Below are 20,371 nucleotides of genomic sequence, written 5' to 3' on the forward strand. Positions count from 1 at the left end.
ACAAATACACCTCTGATGTTAGACCCTGTTTGATCATTAATGTATAGATTGAACAATAATGACCCAAGGACTGAACCCTGAGGTACACCATTAGTCACCTTAAATCTGGCAGATTCACACCTAATTTATACCACTTTTTGATATCTGTCTGTCAACCATCCCTGATCCAAGTCAAGAGTTTACATTCCAACCTCATATTCTCCAGCCTTAGAAAAATACAACATTATCATAACATATCCATTCCCTTTATCCAACTCGGCCATAACACTGTTATAAAATATGAGCAAATTGCTCATATTTTATAACATTTTTTATTACTTCTTTTTCTTTTAGTTGTAGTTCTTTTTTTTAATTTTTTTGTTTATCTTCAATTTTTTTTATTAATTCGTCTATCCTTTTTGATGATGTCTGCATATTAAGTTCTTTCAGTTGTCTTTCTTGCTTTTCTGTTTCTTCTCCAGTTTCTCCTTGTAGAAACAGTTGAATGCTTTTATACCTGTTCAGTTGTTGTTTTAGGTTCATTATTGGTCATTTCAACTGATTCCATCAGTATTTGACTGAAAAAGGTTGCTCCTGCAGATCTGGAATTTTGGGGCTAATTTCTAACTGATTTGGTTGCACACTTTTTGCGATTTTACCAAGTGTAGTTTGCTTAAAAGCGCCGTTTTAGTAGACTGAATTGGAAGATCCGGGAACTCTTCATTATGCCTCTCTGATATATATATGGTATTCCAATTGGCTCTACAGGAGCTCCCACTCTTTCTGTGAAAGTTCTAAAAGGACAGGTGCTAACGTGATGTTCAGAATTTCGCATTTCTAACAGAGTTTGAGGCACTGATTAGTGATATGTCAGATCTCCATGTAATGGAAACATTTAGATTTGGGACAGTTACCACCTAAGTGATCATATGAAATGCAACGCAGGCATTGACATTGTACTCCGGGATAGTTTACCATAACTCGGGTTGTACTGATGTTGACAAAATTGGTACTGGCGTCTTCATATCCATTGTAAAGGTGATATCACCAGAAAACCAATTTGGATCTTCACTTGACAAACCCTTTTGTATGTTATTAATTTTTACCCCATTTCGAAAATGTCTCTATAAGAATTTCATTACTATTCTCTATATATTCCATCGGAAATCTTTCGATTTTTACTGTTTTTACCTGACTCCCGACCATTACAGGAATAACTGTGCTGCATTCGAAAGTAAAACCCTGTAATAGTTTGTCCCTTGTTTCCACATCTTTAACTACAATTAAATATTTCCCTCTGCCGTAAGGGGTGAAAGAATAAATCTTGTTTGCACCGACTATCTCTTTTAAAACCTTAGTTACCCATCTTGCTTCTTCACATCAGGGAATTTCAATTCCTAGAGTTTGCACCCTTGGAGGAATTGGTATCATTATCTCAAGTAGGAAAATGACTATATATCCTCTGCATTTAATTGGAAGAAAAAAAACTTTCAGTCGTAAGACTGAGAATAAAATAATCCCCTGATACAGAATTAATTCTACACCACCAGCAAATGTATGTTTGAGCTACTATAAATGGCGGCTGTGATACCGTTAAAAGTAATCCCGTAATGCAGATACTAACTGCACTACCAGCAATCCCAATATTTATTAAAAGAAACTAGTGCTAGTGGGGACAAAACCACCAACTAGCACCAGTAAAATAAATTAAAGTGAAAAACAAACGAAAGAAAACCAAAGTACTTATCTTGCCGAAAACCAAGATCTCGTCAGTAGGAGCCAGACCAGAACTGATATTGTGGTCTCATCAGTGGGAGCCAGACCCAGAACTGATACCAAGGTTGAAGGAAAAGCAGAAGTTATATTTCCATATACAATTAGCAAAAAGGTGTCACACCTTATTATTAAAATACTCTGGATTAAACACAGATATTTAAAGTTTTTCCACTTGGTTATTCTAGAAATTAAAGATGCCAAGAAATTATATTCTTGGTTTAATCCTTTATCCAAGTGTAAGCAAATAATGTGCTTTGCATTATGGGATACTAAGGCAAGTGATAAGAAGTCATCAGCCTCTATATACAATGCCCAATCATGAAGTTATTTCACATGTGAATGTTGTTTGCTTGCATTTAATAAAGAATTAAACCAAGAGTATAATTTCTTGGCATCTTTAATTTATAGTATAACCGAGTGGAAAACTTTCAACATCTATTCAAAGGGCTGTCCTGTAAAATATCAATCTCATTACTTAACGGGCACACTGTATGCTGAAACAGAGCTGATGAAGAAAAAACTGATAGCATTAGGTGAGGAGAGATCAATTCAGATTGGAGGAAAAATCTTGTATCCAGGTTGGTAGATTATCAAATTTCCATTATTTTGTTATACATCCAGAATTCTTCTGTGTGTTGCTGGTCTGATGCTAATATTCACTACAACAGTAAACATAAGCTTAAAAGTTGCTAATACTGTGGCAATTTTTACTAGTAATATTAATGTCTAATAATATTAAAGTTTCTGAAATAAAACATCTATATTGCTCTGCTAACAATTCAAGTAACAAAGCAATTAAACTAAAAACCAACCGAACTAAAACTGGTACACAATGGTCCACAGCTTGTCTTCCTAATAATCCAATCACAGAAAGTTGATCTTTAAATTTCGATCGATCATCATCTTCTGTTTCATCAATTTCTTCACCAACCTGCTCAACATTCTAAAACCAATAGTGCACATGATTAATGGCTTAATGAGCAACTATTTTAAATAATTTCTTTAAAATAAATATATACATTATTTTTAGGGATATGCAACTGTGGCTTGCTGACTGGTTGATCACTGCAGGGATCAAAATGGTAATGAGTGAATGAATAGAAAACTTAGTCTTCTTTATACAACATTTTGTTTTTATTAAGCAATATATACTTCTGAACTCAGTAAAGTTAATGCAGTGGTTTCCATAATTTAAAGAACAAAGAGCAAAATCATGATAGTTCAATAACTATGGTGAATTTTTATGCAATTCAGTGAAATGACATATGAGATGTGAAAGAATTACCCACAAAAATTGTAAATAAATAGTTTAATTCAGTAACAAATAGGTAGATGAAGGCAATGATCAAAAACGAGGTCAAACTGAGATTGCCAAAATGTCTTAATATGGAATGTAATTACCCCTCTCCTAAATTCCTTGGTTTTTTTTTTATTTTTGGGGGGGGGGGGGGTTAGAGCAGCATCAAGCCTACTAAAGTATCCCAGACATGCTCAATAGGATTAAGGTCAGGAGACCTGGCTGGCCAGTCCATATAAACTAAAGTCTCTTGTTGAAGATATTGGTCGATGAGCTTCACTCAATAAGGATGAGCATTATCATCTGATAGGATAAATGTCTCTTCTATTATACCCACATACAGACAAACATAGCAGTCCAGGACCTCATCTCTATAAGTTGCAGCGTTCATGCTTCTGCTATGAAGCATATACAGGTCAGTGCATCCACCCAACAAGATACCTCCCTAAACCATCACACTACCTCCACCATAAGTGTCCCTTTCACGGATGAAAGGGATGATAAAGTGACCCTGGTTTTCTCCAGACTGGAGCATGCCTGGTATTGCTTTGGGTCCAGTTGAGATGAAGCTTGGCCTATTTCAAATGTTCTCTCCTGTGGTATAGGGATCAGAGCATGCAGGCACGATATAACTTTTGTGTGTTTTTTTCCTTTTCCCCTTAAGTTATCGTGATTTTTCCTCTTTATTCCTTAATTTATGGAATCCAGTGTACTTGAAGGCCAATTCACATCAGTCATACTGGTTGCCTCCAACTTCATCAAGCCTTCTGCATATAGTGGAAGCAGATAACAATCTTCCTGTAGCCAAAGTGAGGTCAGATTATATCTAATTTAGGGTAGACTGCTGGAATTGGTTCCAGTCTGTGAAGTAAGGAATGACTCACATGCAACATCCAGCTACCTGTGTATGACTTTGGCCTGCCTCTAGTCTTATGATGGCTCACCACCTGAATTCCTCAGTTAAATGACATCTTACAGCCATAATAGTAAAATTCATAATAGTAAAATTCAAGAATTTTACTATTATGAAATGTCTTGTTCTCACTCCAGACACAAAATGGAACCCCCCCCCCCCCAAAAAAAAACAGCTACTTTTATGCCAATACTGATTTGCATATGATGATGGAAGTTTTTTCACTTGGCTATGCTACTAATTACATATTTGGTTTAACCCTTTATCCAAGTGTAAGCAAACAAAGTTTGCACCTGAAATATTTTCAAAACTGGGGCAACTTGTGGTAGAGGTAATATAAGTTCTGATCACTTGCCTTAGTTTACCCCATAATGCAAAGCGCATATCCTTATGGGTATGTATAATGCTATGCATTATGGAAAGGATCACTACCCAGACCACTTTTGACCTTTATTGAGGTCACGTCAGTGGGAGCTAGACCCAGAGGTGGTGATACTGAGGTACAAGTAATGCAAAAGTCATATCACCATATACCAGTTACCACCAAACATCACCATATATGGTGATATGACTTTTGCATTACTTCCACCTCAGTATCACCACCTCTGGGTCTAGCTCCCACTGACGAGATCTCAATAAAGGTCGAAAGCAGTCTGGTTAATGATACTTTCCATAATGCATAGCATTATACATACTCATAAGGATATGTGCTTTGCATTATGGGATACTAGGGCAAGTGCTCGGAACTCATACCACCTTTACCACAAGTTGCTCCAGTCCTGAAAATATTTCAGGTGCAAACTTTGTTTGCTTACACTTGGATAAAGGATTAAACCAAATATATAATTCATTTGCATATGCTGCTGGCAGCGCCACTCATTTGTATACGATAACTAGATTCAAGGTCACTTTTTTTTTTCCACAATATAACTTGTGTGTTTTTTCCTTTTCCCCTTAAGTTATCATGATTTTTCCTCTTTATTCCTTAATTTATGGAATCCAGTGTACTTGAAGGCTGAGTCACATCAGTCATACTTTACCTAATTAGGTAGATATGTACCACAACATCACTTACCAAAATATTAGGATACCAGATACTTCACTGTCAGAACTAAAAATAACACAGAATGAATAGCAACACATTTCTATACCTATAAATAATTCCAACAACTCTTCAATGTTGGGCTCAATGACTCTATCAAGACAAGACTGAGCTAGAAATGCTTGCACTATTGGTTAATTAAGAAAAATATAAAAGAAAACCTGTTACAATTACCTTAGAAAGAAGTAAAGTTGAGGAGAAAATTGTATGTCAAAATAGAATTATATTGTTAAAATTATTGATGTCTAAATTATACTGTATAAGAATGTAAATCTAAGTGCAAACAAAGGTTCAAAGGTTGCTAGCTAACTGCCTATGATGACATCACGGTGCAATGGAAGCGTTCATGGAAGGAGCGCTGAACTCTTGTTCGGCGAAATGAGCGCTCTTCAAGGAGCAGAAGTGTGATGCAATCGCGTAGGGGCGAATAGGAGAGCACAGGGAGAGATCCTTCATTACGAAAAGAGGGCGCTAAAAAGAAGAATAAAAAAGCAAGTTCACTCAGGTTTGAACCCACCGTTTTTTCTGTTCCTGTTTTCTCGTGTGGACAAGCAGAGCGCTGACTGATCGACGGCGCCGGAAGTATTCTCCTTCCCGGTTGCTAGCTGAAGGAGTCGGGCATGCTATACGTGAGCTGACGGCAGACACCAACTAGGGCCATTGGTAAAAGTTTACCGATGCGAAACAGCGGAGTAAGTTCCTCAAAAAGGACGGCCGAGATGATGATATCGAGCTAGACGAGCGTATATACGGCAAAGTGCAAGGAATGGCGATTTGCGTCGATCAGCGTAATCTCCACGTGGACGCGACTCGATAAAGCAGAAAGACATCTGAATACAAAGGACGGACGAAAAGAAGCGCGATATCCTCTCAGGACATTGGTAACGTACAGTGAAGTCCTTATTCTTGTAACGATTAGTATTGGGGCAAAAAGAGAAGAACAGATTTCTAATTGAAAGGAAAGAGAACTTTTAAGTGACTTTTGTGCTCAGTAACATGTTAATCATATTGGACTAGTAGTCTGAGAGCCTTAGAGTATGCAACACTTAGTTGAATGTGAATTGACCTTTGTTAGCAAGTTTTATTTAGAATTTTGAATTACTATTTCATGATAAATATGTGCTTACTTAATCTAGAGATGTAAAATTAGAGTGTTTAGATAATTAATGTGTTCCTTATAGCTCAGCTAATGAATTAGAATTCTGATATGACATACCTTGATATGTAAAAGTTTATTGTATGAATTTTTGATAATTAAACATGTTTTTTCTATGTAAGTCTGAGTTTGTCTGAGCATGAGACTGAAATTACCACTCACTAAAGTTCGAACCTGTGAATAAGGGGAAATAAAAGAAAGTTTAGACCATGACTGAAATGTTGAAGTTTCTATAGGCACTTAATTCTTTAATAAGATTAGGTAATACTTAAACTCTGGGAAAGTTTCTTTGTACAAGAATTCTTCTGTACTAGGACTCTGGCTGGCGCAGCTAAAATAAAATAAATTTTGTCAGAGTTCCAAATAGAGAAGCAGCCCCAGAGAGATAAGTTAGAGATTACAGGCTTAGTACGAGAAGGATTTAAGATAGAACATAAAGAACTAAAGACACGATTATAACAAAGGCGCAGCTGGAAAGAATATAACATAGGTCTCCAGCTGCTGATCAAGGTATGATCTCCATTAGGTTTTGAAATGAGGACAGTATGGCTTGCTACAAATTCACTTGGTATGTGTCCTGATGAAAGAAAAGAATTAAATGGTATGACTAGAATCGGAAGAAGAAAATCCCAGGCCTCATGGTAAAGGTCTATCCCTAGACCATCAAGGTCTGGGGATTTTCTTGTCTGGCATTCTTTATAGGCTGTGGAACTTCAGATGCTGTAATGGGTCTGTTAAGCCCATCTAGTGGCTTTGAAAGGAGTCGAGGATGTCTTCATTATCAATGATAGTCCTTTCAGTGATAGTCCTTTCTTTTCTGAATTTAGTGAACTGTCTATTGAAGAATAGCTGAAACACAATCTACTAAGTGCTGCTGTATTCTTCTCTTAAAATTTCTTTCTTCTATTTGTAGTAAAAAAACAAGTAGTAAAAAGGTGTCCCATCTTATTATTAAAATACTCTGGATTAGAGATAGATGTTGAAAATGTTTTCACTTCGTTATATTATAAATTAAAGATGCAAAGAAATTATAATCTTGGTTTAATCCTTTATCGAAGTGTGAGCAAACAAAGTTTGTGTGTGAAGTAACTTCACAACTAGGTTACTCGTGCCCTGAACATGATTTGAAATTTGGCAAAATATAGGCCAGTTAATAAACTTTTTTTTTTAATAAAATATTTAGTGTGGTGTTATCAATAGCATTAAAATAAGTTATGAAACAGAATTCCTTTCTTGGTCTATAACTAATCCTACCCATTCTACTCCTCATCTGATTTCTCTGCACCTGTTTCTGGCTTATCTTTATAATCTTTTATTACATGTATCTGCCCTGACTCAACTCCTCCTGTACATCTCAGGTCATCCCATTCTTGTTCACATTGCTCTTTACACTTCCTTCTAACAATGATCTCTCCAGTAGATTCACACCAAATCTACACAATTCCATATGCCCTCAAATGCATTCCAAAAAAAAATAAAAATAAAAATAAACTGCACTCCTTTCTCTTCACACAGCTCTTCTAAGCATACTATTCATGATTTTTGCTCCATGTTAACTAATTATTTTCATACTTTGCAACACAACTGCTCTTCCTACAATATGGTTATATTTCACTGTATTGAAAATCTCCTGATATCCATCTCACATTCTTCTATGCCCAACCATATCATTCATTCCTACCACCATCACTAACTGCATTGCATGTTTACTTCTCATATCCAAAGCACACCTATCACTCTGTTCATCCTCCCTCCTGGAAAACAAAAGTGCACTCTCTCATCCACCTTGCTTTCAATAATGGAATCTCCATGCAAAGCCACTCTTGAGTCATCTACCACCTCTTTTTCTACACCATCTTTCATTTTATTCTTTAGCACTCTTGTCTAATCTCATTTTTCACACACCTTATCTTGTTTCCAATTGTGTGATTCCTGCAGTAGCACTCTTTCACTTCTGCAATCACTCGTTTTTTTCTGTCATTCCTGCAACAATTCTCACTTTGGGCCCATCAGTAGTGATCATATCACCTGAGATGAGCTCTGGTAACTGCTAACTAACAATGTCAAGTTCTTTCCTAATATCCTCATTTTTAATATGATACTGACATTGATGCCATCTGTTCACTCCCATAATCTTTCTTAGAACAATATTTGATCAAGTGTTTTATTTCTAACTCAGACCTCAGAAGGAATGACAATAGTCAATTTAGCAGAGCACTGCCCATGAAAGTATCTATAGAGGATGCCTAAGCAGAATAGAACACATTTGAGAGAAGGATCACCAATTAATTTGACTGCTCTCTTCTGTATCAGACAATCTCAGCAAGGCTTTAGGTGCCCGAATTATGTATGAGCAATATGACTAATTTGGGATAGAGCAGATTTTTATTTTTTTTTTTTATTTTTTTTTTTTTATGAACAAAGTAATCATGGATAAGAAACGTTTGTGCAGGAAAAGGCAGGTCACCCAAAAAAAAAGAGAAATACAGGCCTCACTTCCGTTCCTGAAAAAACGGGCGTAAATCGAATCGGCATAAAACGAACCCAAATTTTAATGGGAGGTACAAAGTTATGTTCTGTGCAGTCAAAAAATGTGCACACGAAGTATGTGTAACATTATTATATTTAAAGCTTTGATAATACATACATATATTTCTTAAAATAAAATTATTAATAACGAAAAGAAACCAAAATTATATACAAAAAATATGAAACTTCGAAAAGATATTACATATTTCTATGTTGAGGTTCCTGGTTTCGGATCACCAGCAATTTTTTTTGAAAAAAGTATCCAGTGTTAACTGCCTAGATTTTCTTTTTCTTTCTTTAAGGAGTTCCGTGTAATTTGAATAGATGTGATTACATTCCTTTTACATTTGCACTCAGTTCCTAATCGTGGTCCATTTCGCAGAGTTCATCAGTCAATGTCTCTATGCTTGCAAGGATACACTGTAAATCGGCCGTTTTTATATCTCTTAGAGGACCTTCTTCGTTTTCTTTCTCCTCCTTTGGATGTTGACTTATTGTTCGGCTAATTCTTCATTGGAAATTGGTTTATCATGGCTCTCTAAGACTACTGTCACATCTTCAGCTGTAATATCGTCCAATCCCACCTCTCATACAAGCTTGGTAAAGTCTTCAACAACATTCTACTCTTGCTCGAATTCCTCGAAGTCGTACATAAATTCTGGAAGAAGTTTTCCAGAATTTATGTACCATGCTCCTTTTAAACACTTTGCTGACACTCAGTTCCAAGCTGCCTTGATTTTATGCCCCTCAAAATATCGAATGACCGCCAATAGTCTTTAATAGTTTTTCCTGAAGTGTCCAAGACTCTTACCATTTCCATAAATGTTATACGGAGGTAATAGGCTTTGAAGATTGATATAATTCCCTCGGTTGCAAAAGTGATCTTATGTTTGGGGGCATGTAAACAACCTTGACATCCAATGATGTTCTTACTTCAGCAAGGTTTTGAGGATGTTGTTATGTCCTGAATAAACCAAGAAAAAGAATTACCATTTTTATTTATTCAGGAACAACTCTCTTTGAAAATAGGCAGAGAATGTGGTATGTTGGCTATAAACTGGAAATGTATATATATGTATATAACACTAAGATAGGAGTAAGAAATTTATAACAGATGAAAGAAAATTGTAAGACCTAACCTGTTATGTATAAGGGTCTGATAGAGAAATTATTTATAGTATTGAATTAATTTAAGAGCCCTACTATGTGTCATAAGATAGCAAAATCTGTAAGCCAGAGTCCAAGGGTCACCTTTTGACCGTCCAGTGTAACGTGTGCCGGGGGGGGTATGAGAAAGAGAAACTAGAGCACTTTCTAAGAAAACACGCCCAAAAGCATGTGCGTGTTTTTTTAGATGTAGTGGAAAGAGCTGGATGCCATGACGAAAACCCACGTGACAGCGTTGGTGGGCATCGCGATATATGAGAAACGCCAGGAAGGGCATGAAAACAAAAGGGTCAAGCAACCCCCACTCGAGGCTTTTTTTGTTCCTGTTTTCTGACCTCTCGGACATTGGTCCAGTCTGCACCTACGGAGAAGTTCTGGGCTGGCCGTGGAAGGTATGAGTCGTCTGCCGCAGCGTACGGAATAGGGCTAGCTATTTCCTTGGACTAGGATAGCTATGCTATATCGTGCGATGGAAAAACCAAGTAGATGCTGTCCGTTCTGGCTAAGCTCCTGAGCCATATTGCCCTTCCTGCTGAAAATCTGGCCGTACAGTTGTCGAAGGTGACCAGACGAGCAGCCGACTGAGAAGAAGCCTTGATGACCAGACAAGGAAGAAGAAAGGAACGAGTATCATTTCAGAGACTGTAATGTAGACTCTTGTATTATATATTCACGGTTAGGGAATTGTGTGTTTTCCAAAGAACATTGTGTAGTGGACTTATTATATGGAACTTTAGGAACTGTCTCCAACTTGGCATAGACCCATCTTTGTTTAAGAACTGACTGCCTAGAAGGGCTCTATTTAATTTGTATGAATTAATTGTGTTGTGTTAAGTGATATAACTGGTGATCACGTGAGTGTAGAATGTGTAATAACTTGTGATTAGATGATGTTAGGTTACATATAGAGGTAGTCCAAGCTAATTTGTTCATGTATTTCATTAGTAGTAATGAACCAGAGATCTTACTAAAATTTGATTCAGATTACCTAGAAATAAGACTTTCATATTTAGTACCTGCCTGATCTGGTTTAGTATATGAATTCAAACAGCCACTCATAAAATTATTATCGAACCTAGCAGGAAGAACCCACGTGTATAATCTAATGAAGCAGACCACGACTGCATGCAAGAATATAGTGAACAGAAGTTAGATATTTATTGCAGTTTAGTCACTCTGAGAGGGCCATCCTGGATAAGAGTCTCATCTATCCTCGGTATTGGCTGGCACAATTAAAAAAAAATTTGTCAATGCTTATCAGGTGGACTGTCTCAGAAGATATGTTTAATGGCCGTGTCTCATTCTAGGACAAAGCCCTACACATTAAGTATCCTACACGTGATTAAACTTAAGAGCAGCCAAAGATTTTGTTTGTTTAAAAAAGGGAAAGATTTAAGAGAACAACAAGTTAAGTATAGACTAACCTTAAAAAAGGCTAAAAGGGAAAATATAGAAAAAGAATAATATAACAATGTCCAGGGGCATTATCCAAGAGAAGCAATTCCTTGGCTGGCAAATCATTTTCTTTACAGAAGAGAAGTACGGTAGGACAAAAATAATTTGTGTACCAATCTATAAAAACGTCCTGTGTAACCCAAGCTTTCTTGTTCCATTTCCAATAGACTGGCAGCATGGCTTTTAGACCCTTAAAGGCACGTGGTGTCTGTTAAAGGTACCCCAACATTGGTTTAAGCTTCAATGTTCCAATGTTTAACCTTTGCTCCCAACAAAAGCGTAAGTCGATCTTTTGCAGCATTAAAACCTGAAGCAGAACGTTCTTCACAGGAACTGAAGGTGCATGATGGTAATTCTTCACAGTAGAGCCCTGTCTCATCAACATTAAAAATGAGATCAGGATGATAACTTCTTTGTTCTACACAGTCTTGAAATTCTTTAAGAAAAGCAGCTGCTGCCGCAACATCTGCACTTGCCGCCTCACCACATAATTTGAAACTATGGCACTTACTTCGAGACTTAAATCTCATGAACTAACTTTTGCTCCCTAAAAATGTTTCTTCACCTCCACTGTCTTTTTAAGATCCTCAAAAATTGTTTTTGCTTTCTCAGTTATAACAGATAGCATCAGAGGAATGTTTTTCTGATTCAAGTCATCCACCCATGATGATAATGATAATTTTTCCATTTTTTCATGAAGTTTACCCCTGCTATAATTTACATGTTTTGCATTTAGTACTGCCATAGATCACTGGAGAAGAGCGGGTGGTCGTATTATGTGTATATGCCCTGCAAGTTGGTTGTACAGCAGAGGAGAAAGATGAGTTCTGGAACGTGTTAGATGAAGAAATGAGGGAACTGGAAGAAAATGAGATGGTGAATGTCGAAGGAGACTTGAACGGACACATAGGGAGACAGAATAGAGACTGTGAAAGGGTGCATGGTAGCCACGGAGTGGGAATGATGAGCCAGGAAGGAGAGAGGGTTGTGGACTTTGCAGTAGTGTTTGATCTGGCAACTGTGAACTCGTTTTTCTACAAGAGGGAAAACATTTGATAACATTTAGGAGTGGTAACAACAGTTCACAAATTGACTACATTTTGACTAGAAGAAAACATCTTAAGGTTGTGACAAATTGTAAAGTAGTTCCAGCAGATCAAGTAGCACAGCAACACCGACTGCTGTGCGCAGACTTTAAAATAAGATCGAAGATAAGAACCTCTGGATTTCAGATGGACTAGAAAGTGTACAAGATTGGTGGAAACATAATTCAAAAGTAATCCTGAGCTGTGCAATCGAGGTACTTGGTGAGACATCTGGATTAGATCAGATAAGATTAGAGAGCAGAAGGAGGGATGGTGGTGGAATAATAATGTACAAGTGGCAGTGACAGCTAAGAGGAAGGCAAAGCAGAAGTGGGATGAGTCAAGAGTGGAAGAGACAGAGAGGTGTACAGAGAGAGAAAGCAAGAAGCCAAGAGAGTTGAGGCACAGGCGAAGGCCATGGCATATCAAGATCTGTATGATCGATTAGAAACAAAGGAAGGACAGAGAAAAATTTACCAACTAGCGAAATGTAGAAATAAAGCAGCAAAGGACATCTAACATGTGAGGCAGATCAAAGACGCCGAAGGAAGAGTATTATGGAGGGATGTGGACATAAGAAACAGATGGAAAATATACTTTGAGGGACTTTTGAATGAGGAAAATGCAAGGACTCACAGAGAAGATGGGCAGCCTTCTCTGAGGGGATGATGCAGAACATCAGTAGAGTGGAAGTGACGGAGGCCATGAAGAGGATGAGGAATGGAAAATTGACTAGAAAAGGGAAATGCCTCTGTAATTCTCACATTCAGTTTTATTTCCCTTTTTATATATGGGTACTATGAATAACATGAGTGGAATTTTATATATGAGTGGAAGTGATGGAGGCTATGAAGAGGATGAGGAATGGAAAATCGGTGGGCCCCAACAAGATTCCAGTGGAGGCGTGGATGGCACTGGGGGAAGAGGGAATTGACCTGCTGTGGGACCTGTTCATGGAAGTTTGCCAACAGGAAAATATACCCAAGAAATAGAGGGAGAGCACTCTTGTCCCCATCTACAAGGGTAAAGGGGATGCACAAGACTGTAAAAATTACAGAGGAATAAAGTTGATGTCCCACACAATGAAAATCCTAGAAAGGGTTCTTGATGGTAGATTGAGGAAGGAGGTGGAGATTGCAAAGGAACAATTTGGCTTCATGACTGGTAGATCGACAACAGATGCTATCTTTGGGTTATGGCAGATGATGGAAAAGTATCGAGAGAAACAAAGGGAGCTACATTTGGCATTTATTGATCTGAAGAAAGCATATGATAGAGTGCCAAGGCAAGAAGTCTGGAGGTGTCTGAGGGAGAAGAAGGTTCCGGAGAAATATGTCAGGTTGGTGAGGGAAATGTACAGAAATGTGAAGACAAGTGTTCGGACCTGTCTGGGACAGACAGAAAGTTTTCAAGTAACAGTTGGCTTGCATCAAGGGACAGCATTAAGTCCGTTTGTTTAATATTGTGATGGAGGTGGTAACAGAGGAGGTGAGAGAAGATGCACCTTGGATAATGCTGTGTGCAGATGACATCTTGTTGTGTGCAGATTCAAGAGAAGAAGCGGGAACTAAACTGGAAAGATGGAGAAAAGTAGTGGAAGAGAGAGGTATGAGACTGAGCAGAAGACAGAGTATATGTGTTGCACAGTGGGCAGTGGACAGGAGACAGATCTGGAGCTGGAAGGAAATCTCATCAGGAAGGTGAGAGACTTTAGATACTTAGGTTCAACAGTGGAAGAAGATGGAGGAGCTGGGAAGGAAGTGGGATGCAGGATACAAGCGGGTTGGAGGAACTGGAAGGAGATGGCTGGAGTGTTATGCGATAAGAGGGTGCCGATCAATCTGAAAGGCAAAATCTATAGGACAGTAGTGAGGCCAGCTATGACATATGCTATAGAAACTGTGGCCCTGAGGAAAAATAACATCAGCAGGATGGAAGTAGCAGAGATGAGAATGCTTAGGTGGATGTGCGGTGTGACCAGAAAGGATCGTCTGAGAAATTACTATGTCAGGGGAACAGTGAAAGTTACGAACTTAGGAGCGAAAATACAGGAGGCAAGGTTGAGATGGTTTGGCCATGTGATGAGGCGGGAGGATGAATATGTGGGAAGAAGGGTCACGCATATGAATGTGCAAGGAAGGCGGAAGCGTGGGCAGCCAAAGAAGAGATGGAGGGAGCTGGTAGAAGAGGACTTGAGGATGAAGTACTTGGATGTGGTAACAGCCCAAGACAGGAAGGTGTGGAGGAGACTCATTATCAACAGTGACCCCACTTAAGTGGGAGAAGCTGCAGAAAAAAAGAAGACTGCCATAGATCATTGTGCAGACTGTTTCATTCTATCTGCATTTTTCATAATTGTAGTAACAGTCGATGGAGGTTAGTTCATACTTCTACAGACATTAGCACGTGTCTGCCCATCTTCCATTCTTCGAATCACCTCCATCTTCTTTTCAAGTGTGATTGATTTCCGCACCTTCTTAACACCAAGTTCTGCTAACTTTTCTGTACTTCTTTTATCAGGCATGGTATGTAATTACGTACTTTATCAATTTAAATATGCATGTAAAAAAAATTAAATAAAACAATTAGGTAGATTCAACAGTAAAATTTTTGATACATATACGTCATAGTTGCTCGGTAAACACTAGAGTGCCTACTAGCGTCATTTCTCAGTCAGGCCACACTACAGTAAGAAAGCACACGCAGGCATCCGCGTTATTGTGAATCAGTGTAAACTGAACCGTCGTAAACCGAGGGCTGCCTGTACATCATTCTTGGATGATTGGCTAATATCAAAAGTACATGGAGGAGAATGTTTACCCCACAAACATGCAAATTTGCGAGGACCTTTGTGATATGTAGTGCATCTACCAAAATGCAAGCACTAAATTTCCCCAGGGCACGGTTTTTCTCTCGCTCTATCAGACAGGGTGATGGTGAGAGAGAGAGACACGGTCGCCCCAATGTGAACTGTGAACATGTTAACATACTGCTTATAACATCCTTGGTCCAAAATGTATAACCTTACACTTGGCATCAATGAACTGACATTCATAATCTTATACACATGGAATCAGTCTGTTTCAATAACCCACAGAGATTCTGCATCATCTCGACTCTCACCTCCGCCTCCATCTTTGCATTATGAACAAGTAACTCCATATTAGCCTCCAGGCAATCAAGATATCATTAGTATACAAATTAAACAACAATGACTAGTACATCTTAACCTTGAGGTAATGCTCACCGTCAATCTCCACCTCTTAGACTCATTACCTCCAAACATCATTTAGTGATACTCACCTATCGACCTCACGAGTTGATGCTGTACACCTATTATAGTTTGCATGCAGTCTTGAAAATGATCACTTTAGAAACATCCAATCATATCATGGCATATATCCATTCCCTCTATCCAACTCTGCTGTCACTCGCTCAGAAATTTGCTAAACCAAGACCTCATCATCATCATCAAATTCCTGCCATGTACCCTCAAGGGGTGTCCAGGATATGATAGTACTACATGAAAAAATTACATCATTACTAACTTCCTATCTACAATTTTCCTCCAAATCAGTCTTACTTGTCAAGACTCCAACATTATCAGATCTTATATTTATATCGTTTAAGGCACTTTGTACCGTATCAATCCACCTATATCTTGGTCTTCCTCTGGGTCGTTTTCCTGCCAACCTGGCAGAGAACACTTGTTTTGCTAAACTTTTCTCTCCCATTCTATTTAAGTGACCATACTACCTGAGATTAGCTCTGCTAACACATTCCTGAATGCTGACAATGTCAAGTTCTTCCCTAATATCCTTGTTTTTAATATGATATTGCCATTGATGCCACCTGTTCACGCCTCTAATCTTTCTCAGGACTCTCATATCTGCGGTCTCTAGTCTTTGGTCAAATGTTTTACTTCTGACCCAGCTCTCATATCCATAAGTTAAAACTGGTTTGAACACTGTCTTGTATACAGCTAATTTAGTGTTCCGACTACTTTCTCTCTTATTCCATATGAATTTATTCAATTGACTTCCCACCATACCAGCTTTGCTGATTCTGTTGTCTATTTCTATATTGAATTTACCATCTTCACTAAAAATCGTGCCTAAGTAGCTGAAATGTTTTACTTGTTCCACAGGTTCTCCATTCACAACAGTTGACATTTTCAATGCCTATTTTCATTGTCTTTTTATTGCTGACCTTCATACCATATCTATTACAACAGTTATTCAATTTAATCAGAGAATCTTGCAGATTTGTAGCAGATTTATTTAGAAGTATAACATCATCCGCATAAAGCAAAGAGCTGACATTAACATCTCCAATTTTGATATCATGTTTAATACCACTTTCCTTCATAATGTGATCCATATAGATAATGAATAACAGAGGGGATAATGTACATTCTTGTCTCACACCAGATTTAACATTAAACCATCTTCCTGTACTTCCTTCAATTCTAACTGCTGACTTACAACTCAAATAAAGACTAAGTATTGCTTGATATAATGCCCCATTGACACCATATAACTGCAGCGTATTGAATAGCTTCTCTCTTGGCACCTTGTCATATGCCTTTTCCAAATGGACAAAACTTAAATACAGATCTTTGTTATATTCCCATGCTTTCTCAACTATTTGTCATAAAGTGAAGATCTGATCCTGACAGCCTCTATTTGGCCTGAATCCAGCTTGTTCTTCAACCAGCTTTTCTTCCACCATTCTTCTCAACCGTTTCTCAAGTATACTTGCATAGATCTTGCCAGGAACACTCAGTAGGGAAATACCTCTGTAATTCTCACATTCAATTTTATTTTCCTTTTTATATATGGGTACTATGAGAGCTCTACTCCAATCATCGGGAATTCGTCCCTCTGTCCAGGCATTCTGAACTATGCAGTGCAGCCACTGTAAGACTTTTATATCACCATACTTCAGCATTTCTGGTCGAATATCATCTACTCCTGCTGCCTTTCCACATTTCAAACCTTTGATGGCTTTTTCTACTTCAAGTATGGATATGTATTCCTGACTGCATGCCAGATCAGTGTTTTTTACCACTGTGCTGTCATCACTGCTTGTTTCATTTAGCAGTTTTTCAAAGTAATTAATCCATACTTCGAGGATATCTTTTTCTCCTGTTTTCATGTCACCTTTATCATCTCTAACTCCTTTTACAGCTCTCTTTCCTCCATTCCTAAGCTTCTTCAACAACCTCCAGAATATTTTGCCACCTTCTTGATATTTATTTTCTATATTCTTGCCAAAGTCTTCCCATGACTTTTGTTTAACTAGTTTTACACAGTGTCTCTATATTCTCTAAGAGCACAAGCTGACTTATTTGACAGGAACTTTTGATATGCTTTCTTCTTTTCCTTCACTGCCTCTTTAACTTCCTATGTCCACCAGGGAGTTCTGATTGTTTTATCCTTGCAGACAACCTCACCACATGCCTCTCCGGCAGAATCAATCAATGTTTTCTTCAGTTTTCCACTGAATCTCCATGGTTTTATTCCTGTTCTCAAATTCTTTCATTTTTTTTTCAATAATCTTTCTGTATTTTAGTCTACAGTTCACATCTGAGAGCTGCTCAACTTTTATTCGCTTTAAAACTTTCTTACATGTTTTTCTTTTCAATAATATTCAATTTTATCCTGCTCAAGACTAAATAGTGACCACTTCCAATTTCAAATCCTCTGTACACTCTGGTGTCCTGCACCAGGGAGAAAACATCACTATCATCAATAACATAGTCAATGAGACTTTTCTTATTCTTTGCCTCTTCTCTCCATGTGAATTTGTGCACATTTTTATGTTGGAACATGGTGTTAGTAATAACCAGTCCATGTCCTGAGCAGAAATCCAACAGATATTTGCCATTATTATTAGCTTTGCTCTTTTCTCCAAATTTTCCCAAAATATTTTTGTATGTCTCACAGTCATTTCCTACTCTGCTATTTAGATCCCCAACAAGGACCAACTTTTCCTTTTTCATTGTGTCTGTTGCTTTTTCTAAAGCATTAAAAAATTCCTCCACTTCTACCTTAGTAGAACCTTCTGTGGGACCATAGGCACAAATAAGTCTCATTGTCCAGTTCCCCATTCTCATATTTGCCCACATTACTCTACTCGAGACTGACTGCTATTCAAGAAGATTAGCCTCGTATTTTGTGTTGAATATTATGGCTACTCCTTCTTTTCCTTGATTGTCATTGCCTGAATATAACATTTTGTATTTATTGCTCAGAAAGATCTCACCAGTTTTGGTCTTTTTTGTTTCAGTCACCCCTATTATGTCGATCTGGTACTTATCTAATTCCTCAGCTAGCTCCATTTCTTTGCCATTCAGGCTTCTTACGTTGATAGTACCAATCTTTAGCTCTGGTGATGTTGAGTTTGGGTTTGTTTTCAGATTTGTTCCAGTAGCTGACTTTTCGCTGTTCACCCTGGTTCCCTGGTAAAAACAACGGGGGCCTTGTTTAACCGGGCGACACCCCTGCCGGCATGAAATTTTGTCATGTTGTACCATCATTTTTTATTTTGGTTTAACCAATAAGAATACAATTTGGTCGGCTAAATCCCAAATTGCCAGCCCATCCTCGTTAGTTCAGTATCAAAGTAGATACCCAGTAGAACAGGGTGCACCACGAGAAGGTGAGGATTGGACATTAGGTCAGAAGCCCTGGTCGGTTCTCCGCATTCCTTTAAAGTCTATGTGGAGGTCTCCTCTCAGTTATACAGCTTTGACCCTTAAGCACCAAGCTTTAACAAAGCCATGCAATCTACCCACTTGCGGATGCATGCCTGTGTAACTCAGTGAAAGTGACATATGCACCCACAATGCTAGGCCACCCAAAAAAAGACCTAAGTTCAAGTCTAGTCACCAACTAGAGGAACTTTTTTTAAGCTTTTCTTTGACCAGTTCATGAATTAGTTGATCTGTGGCATGGGCCAGTGTTTTTTTTTTTTTTTCCTCATGGAAACATGGATTTTTTTTGTTCTGTAAACTCAAGAAAATTGACCATAGAACCCACATTATTTCAGACAATAAAAATATAGTGTTAGAATTAGGGACACTAGATGGTGGCATTTCCAGCCGCCTCTTCATCAGATGCTGATTATAATTAGTAAGTCTTGCTCTCTGACTGGCTACTAGAGGAGAATGAACTGCTGCCTTACTCTTCTAAAGTTAGATAGGGCTAAAACAGCTTCCTGCTCCCTATACAGGAATAAATGGCATTAGCAGATAGTGGAGTCCTCACCAGTCTCTACTACTCCTTGGCATTACAGTCTATTTAGGAACTGGGCCTGTTTCAGGATAGCCTTCTATTCTTTCATGATTCTGTGTCTTGTCCCTCCAGTGCTTTATTCTCATTTTCTTTAAATCATCTTCCACGTCATCATGCCATCTCCTTTTGGGTCGTCCTCTGGAACTAGATCCACCCGAACCAGACACGAAGACCTTTTTAACGGCTGTCATTCCTCAATCACCGAACATGTCCTAGCCACCTCAGTCTTCTCACCTTTATTTCGGTAATAATATCCACTTCATTAAATTTCTCCATTATTTTTTTGTTATTCCTCAATCTGCAAAGTCCATTCTCTTTAATTGGGCCAAAGATCTTTCTTAATACCTTTCATTGCCATATTTGTAATCAGTTTTCATCTCTCTGGATCATTGTCTGTTTCACAGCCATACAGGTTTGAGGATTACTTCACATAGTTGGATTTTACTCTTTATCAAAATCAGATTACATTTTAATAATGGTAGAATACAGTAATAAGTTCTATTTGCTGCAGCTATTCTATAAATAATTTTAACTGACACATCATTACTTTCTGTTAATACTGAACCCAAATATGTAAACTGCTGTACTCGTTCAAAAGTTTTTGGCTACAGTTA

At 38.0% G+C, this 20,371-nt stretch overlaps 1 protein-coding gene across 1 annotated transcript in view; it reads right to left on the reverse strand.

Annotated features, from left to right (window-relative positions):
* The window catches only part of LOC150094192 (exportin-4-like), a 541,216-nt gene that overhangs the window by 249,905 nt on the left and 270,940 nt on the right, over positions 1-20,371 (reverse strand). Inside the window, exon 11 of the mRNA XM_090412419.1 lies at positions 2,568-2,698. Within this exon, the coding sequence (XP_090268545.1) occupies positions 2,568-2,698 (131 nt within the window). The remainder of the gene's footprint in view (positions 1-2,567; positions 2,699-20,371) is intronic.

Source organism: Typopeltis vanoorti, chromosome 22 (genome assembly GCF_054136105.1).
Source record: "Typopeltis vanoorti isolate ZY-2024b chromosome 22, IOZ_Tvanoo_1.0, whole genome shotgun sequence".
Lineage (NCBI taxonomy): Eukaryota > Metazoa > Arthropoda > Arachnida > Uropygi > Thelyphonidae > Typopeltis > Typopeltis vanoorti.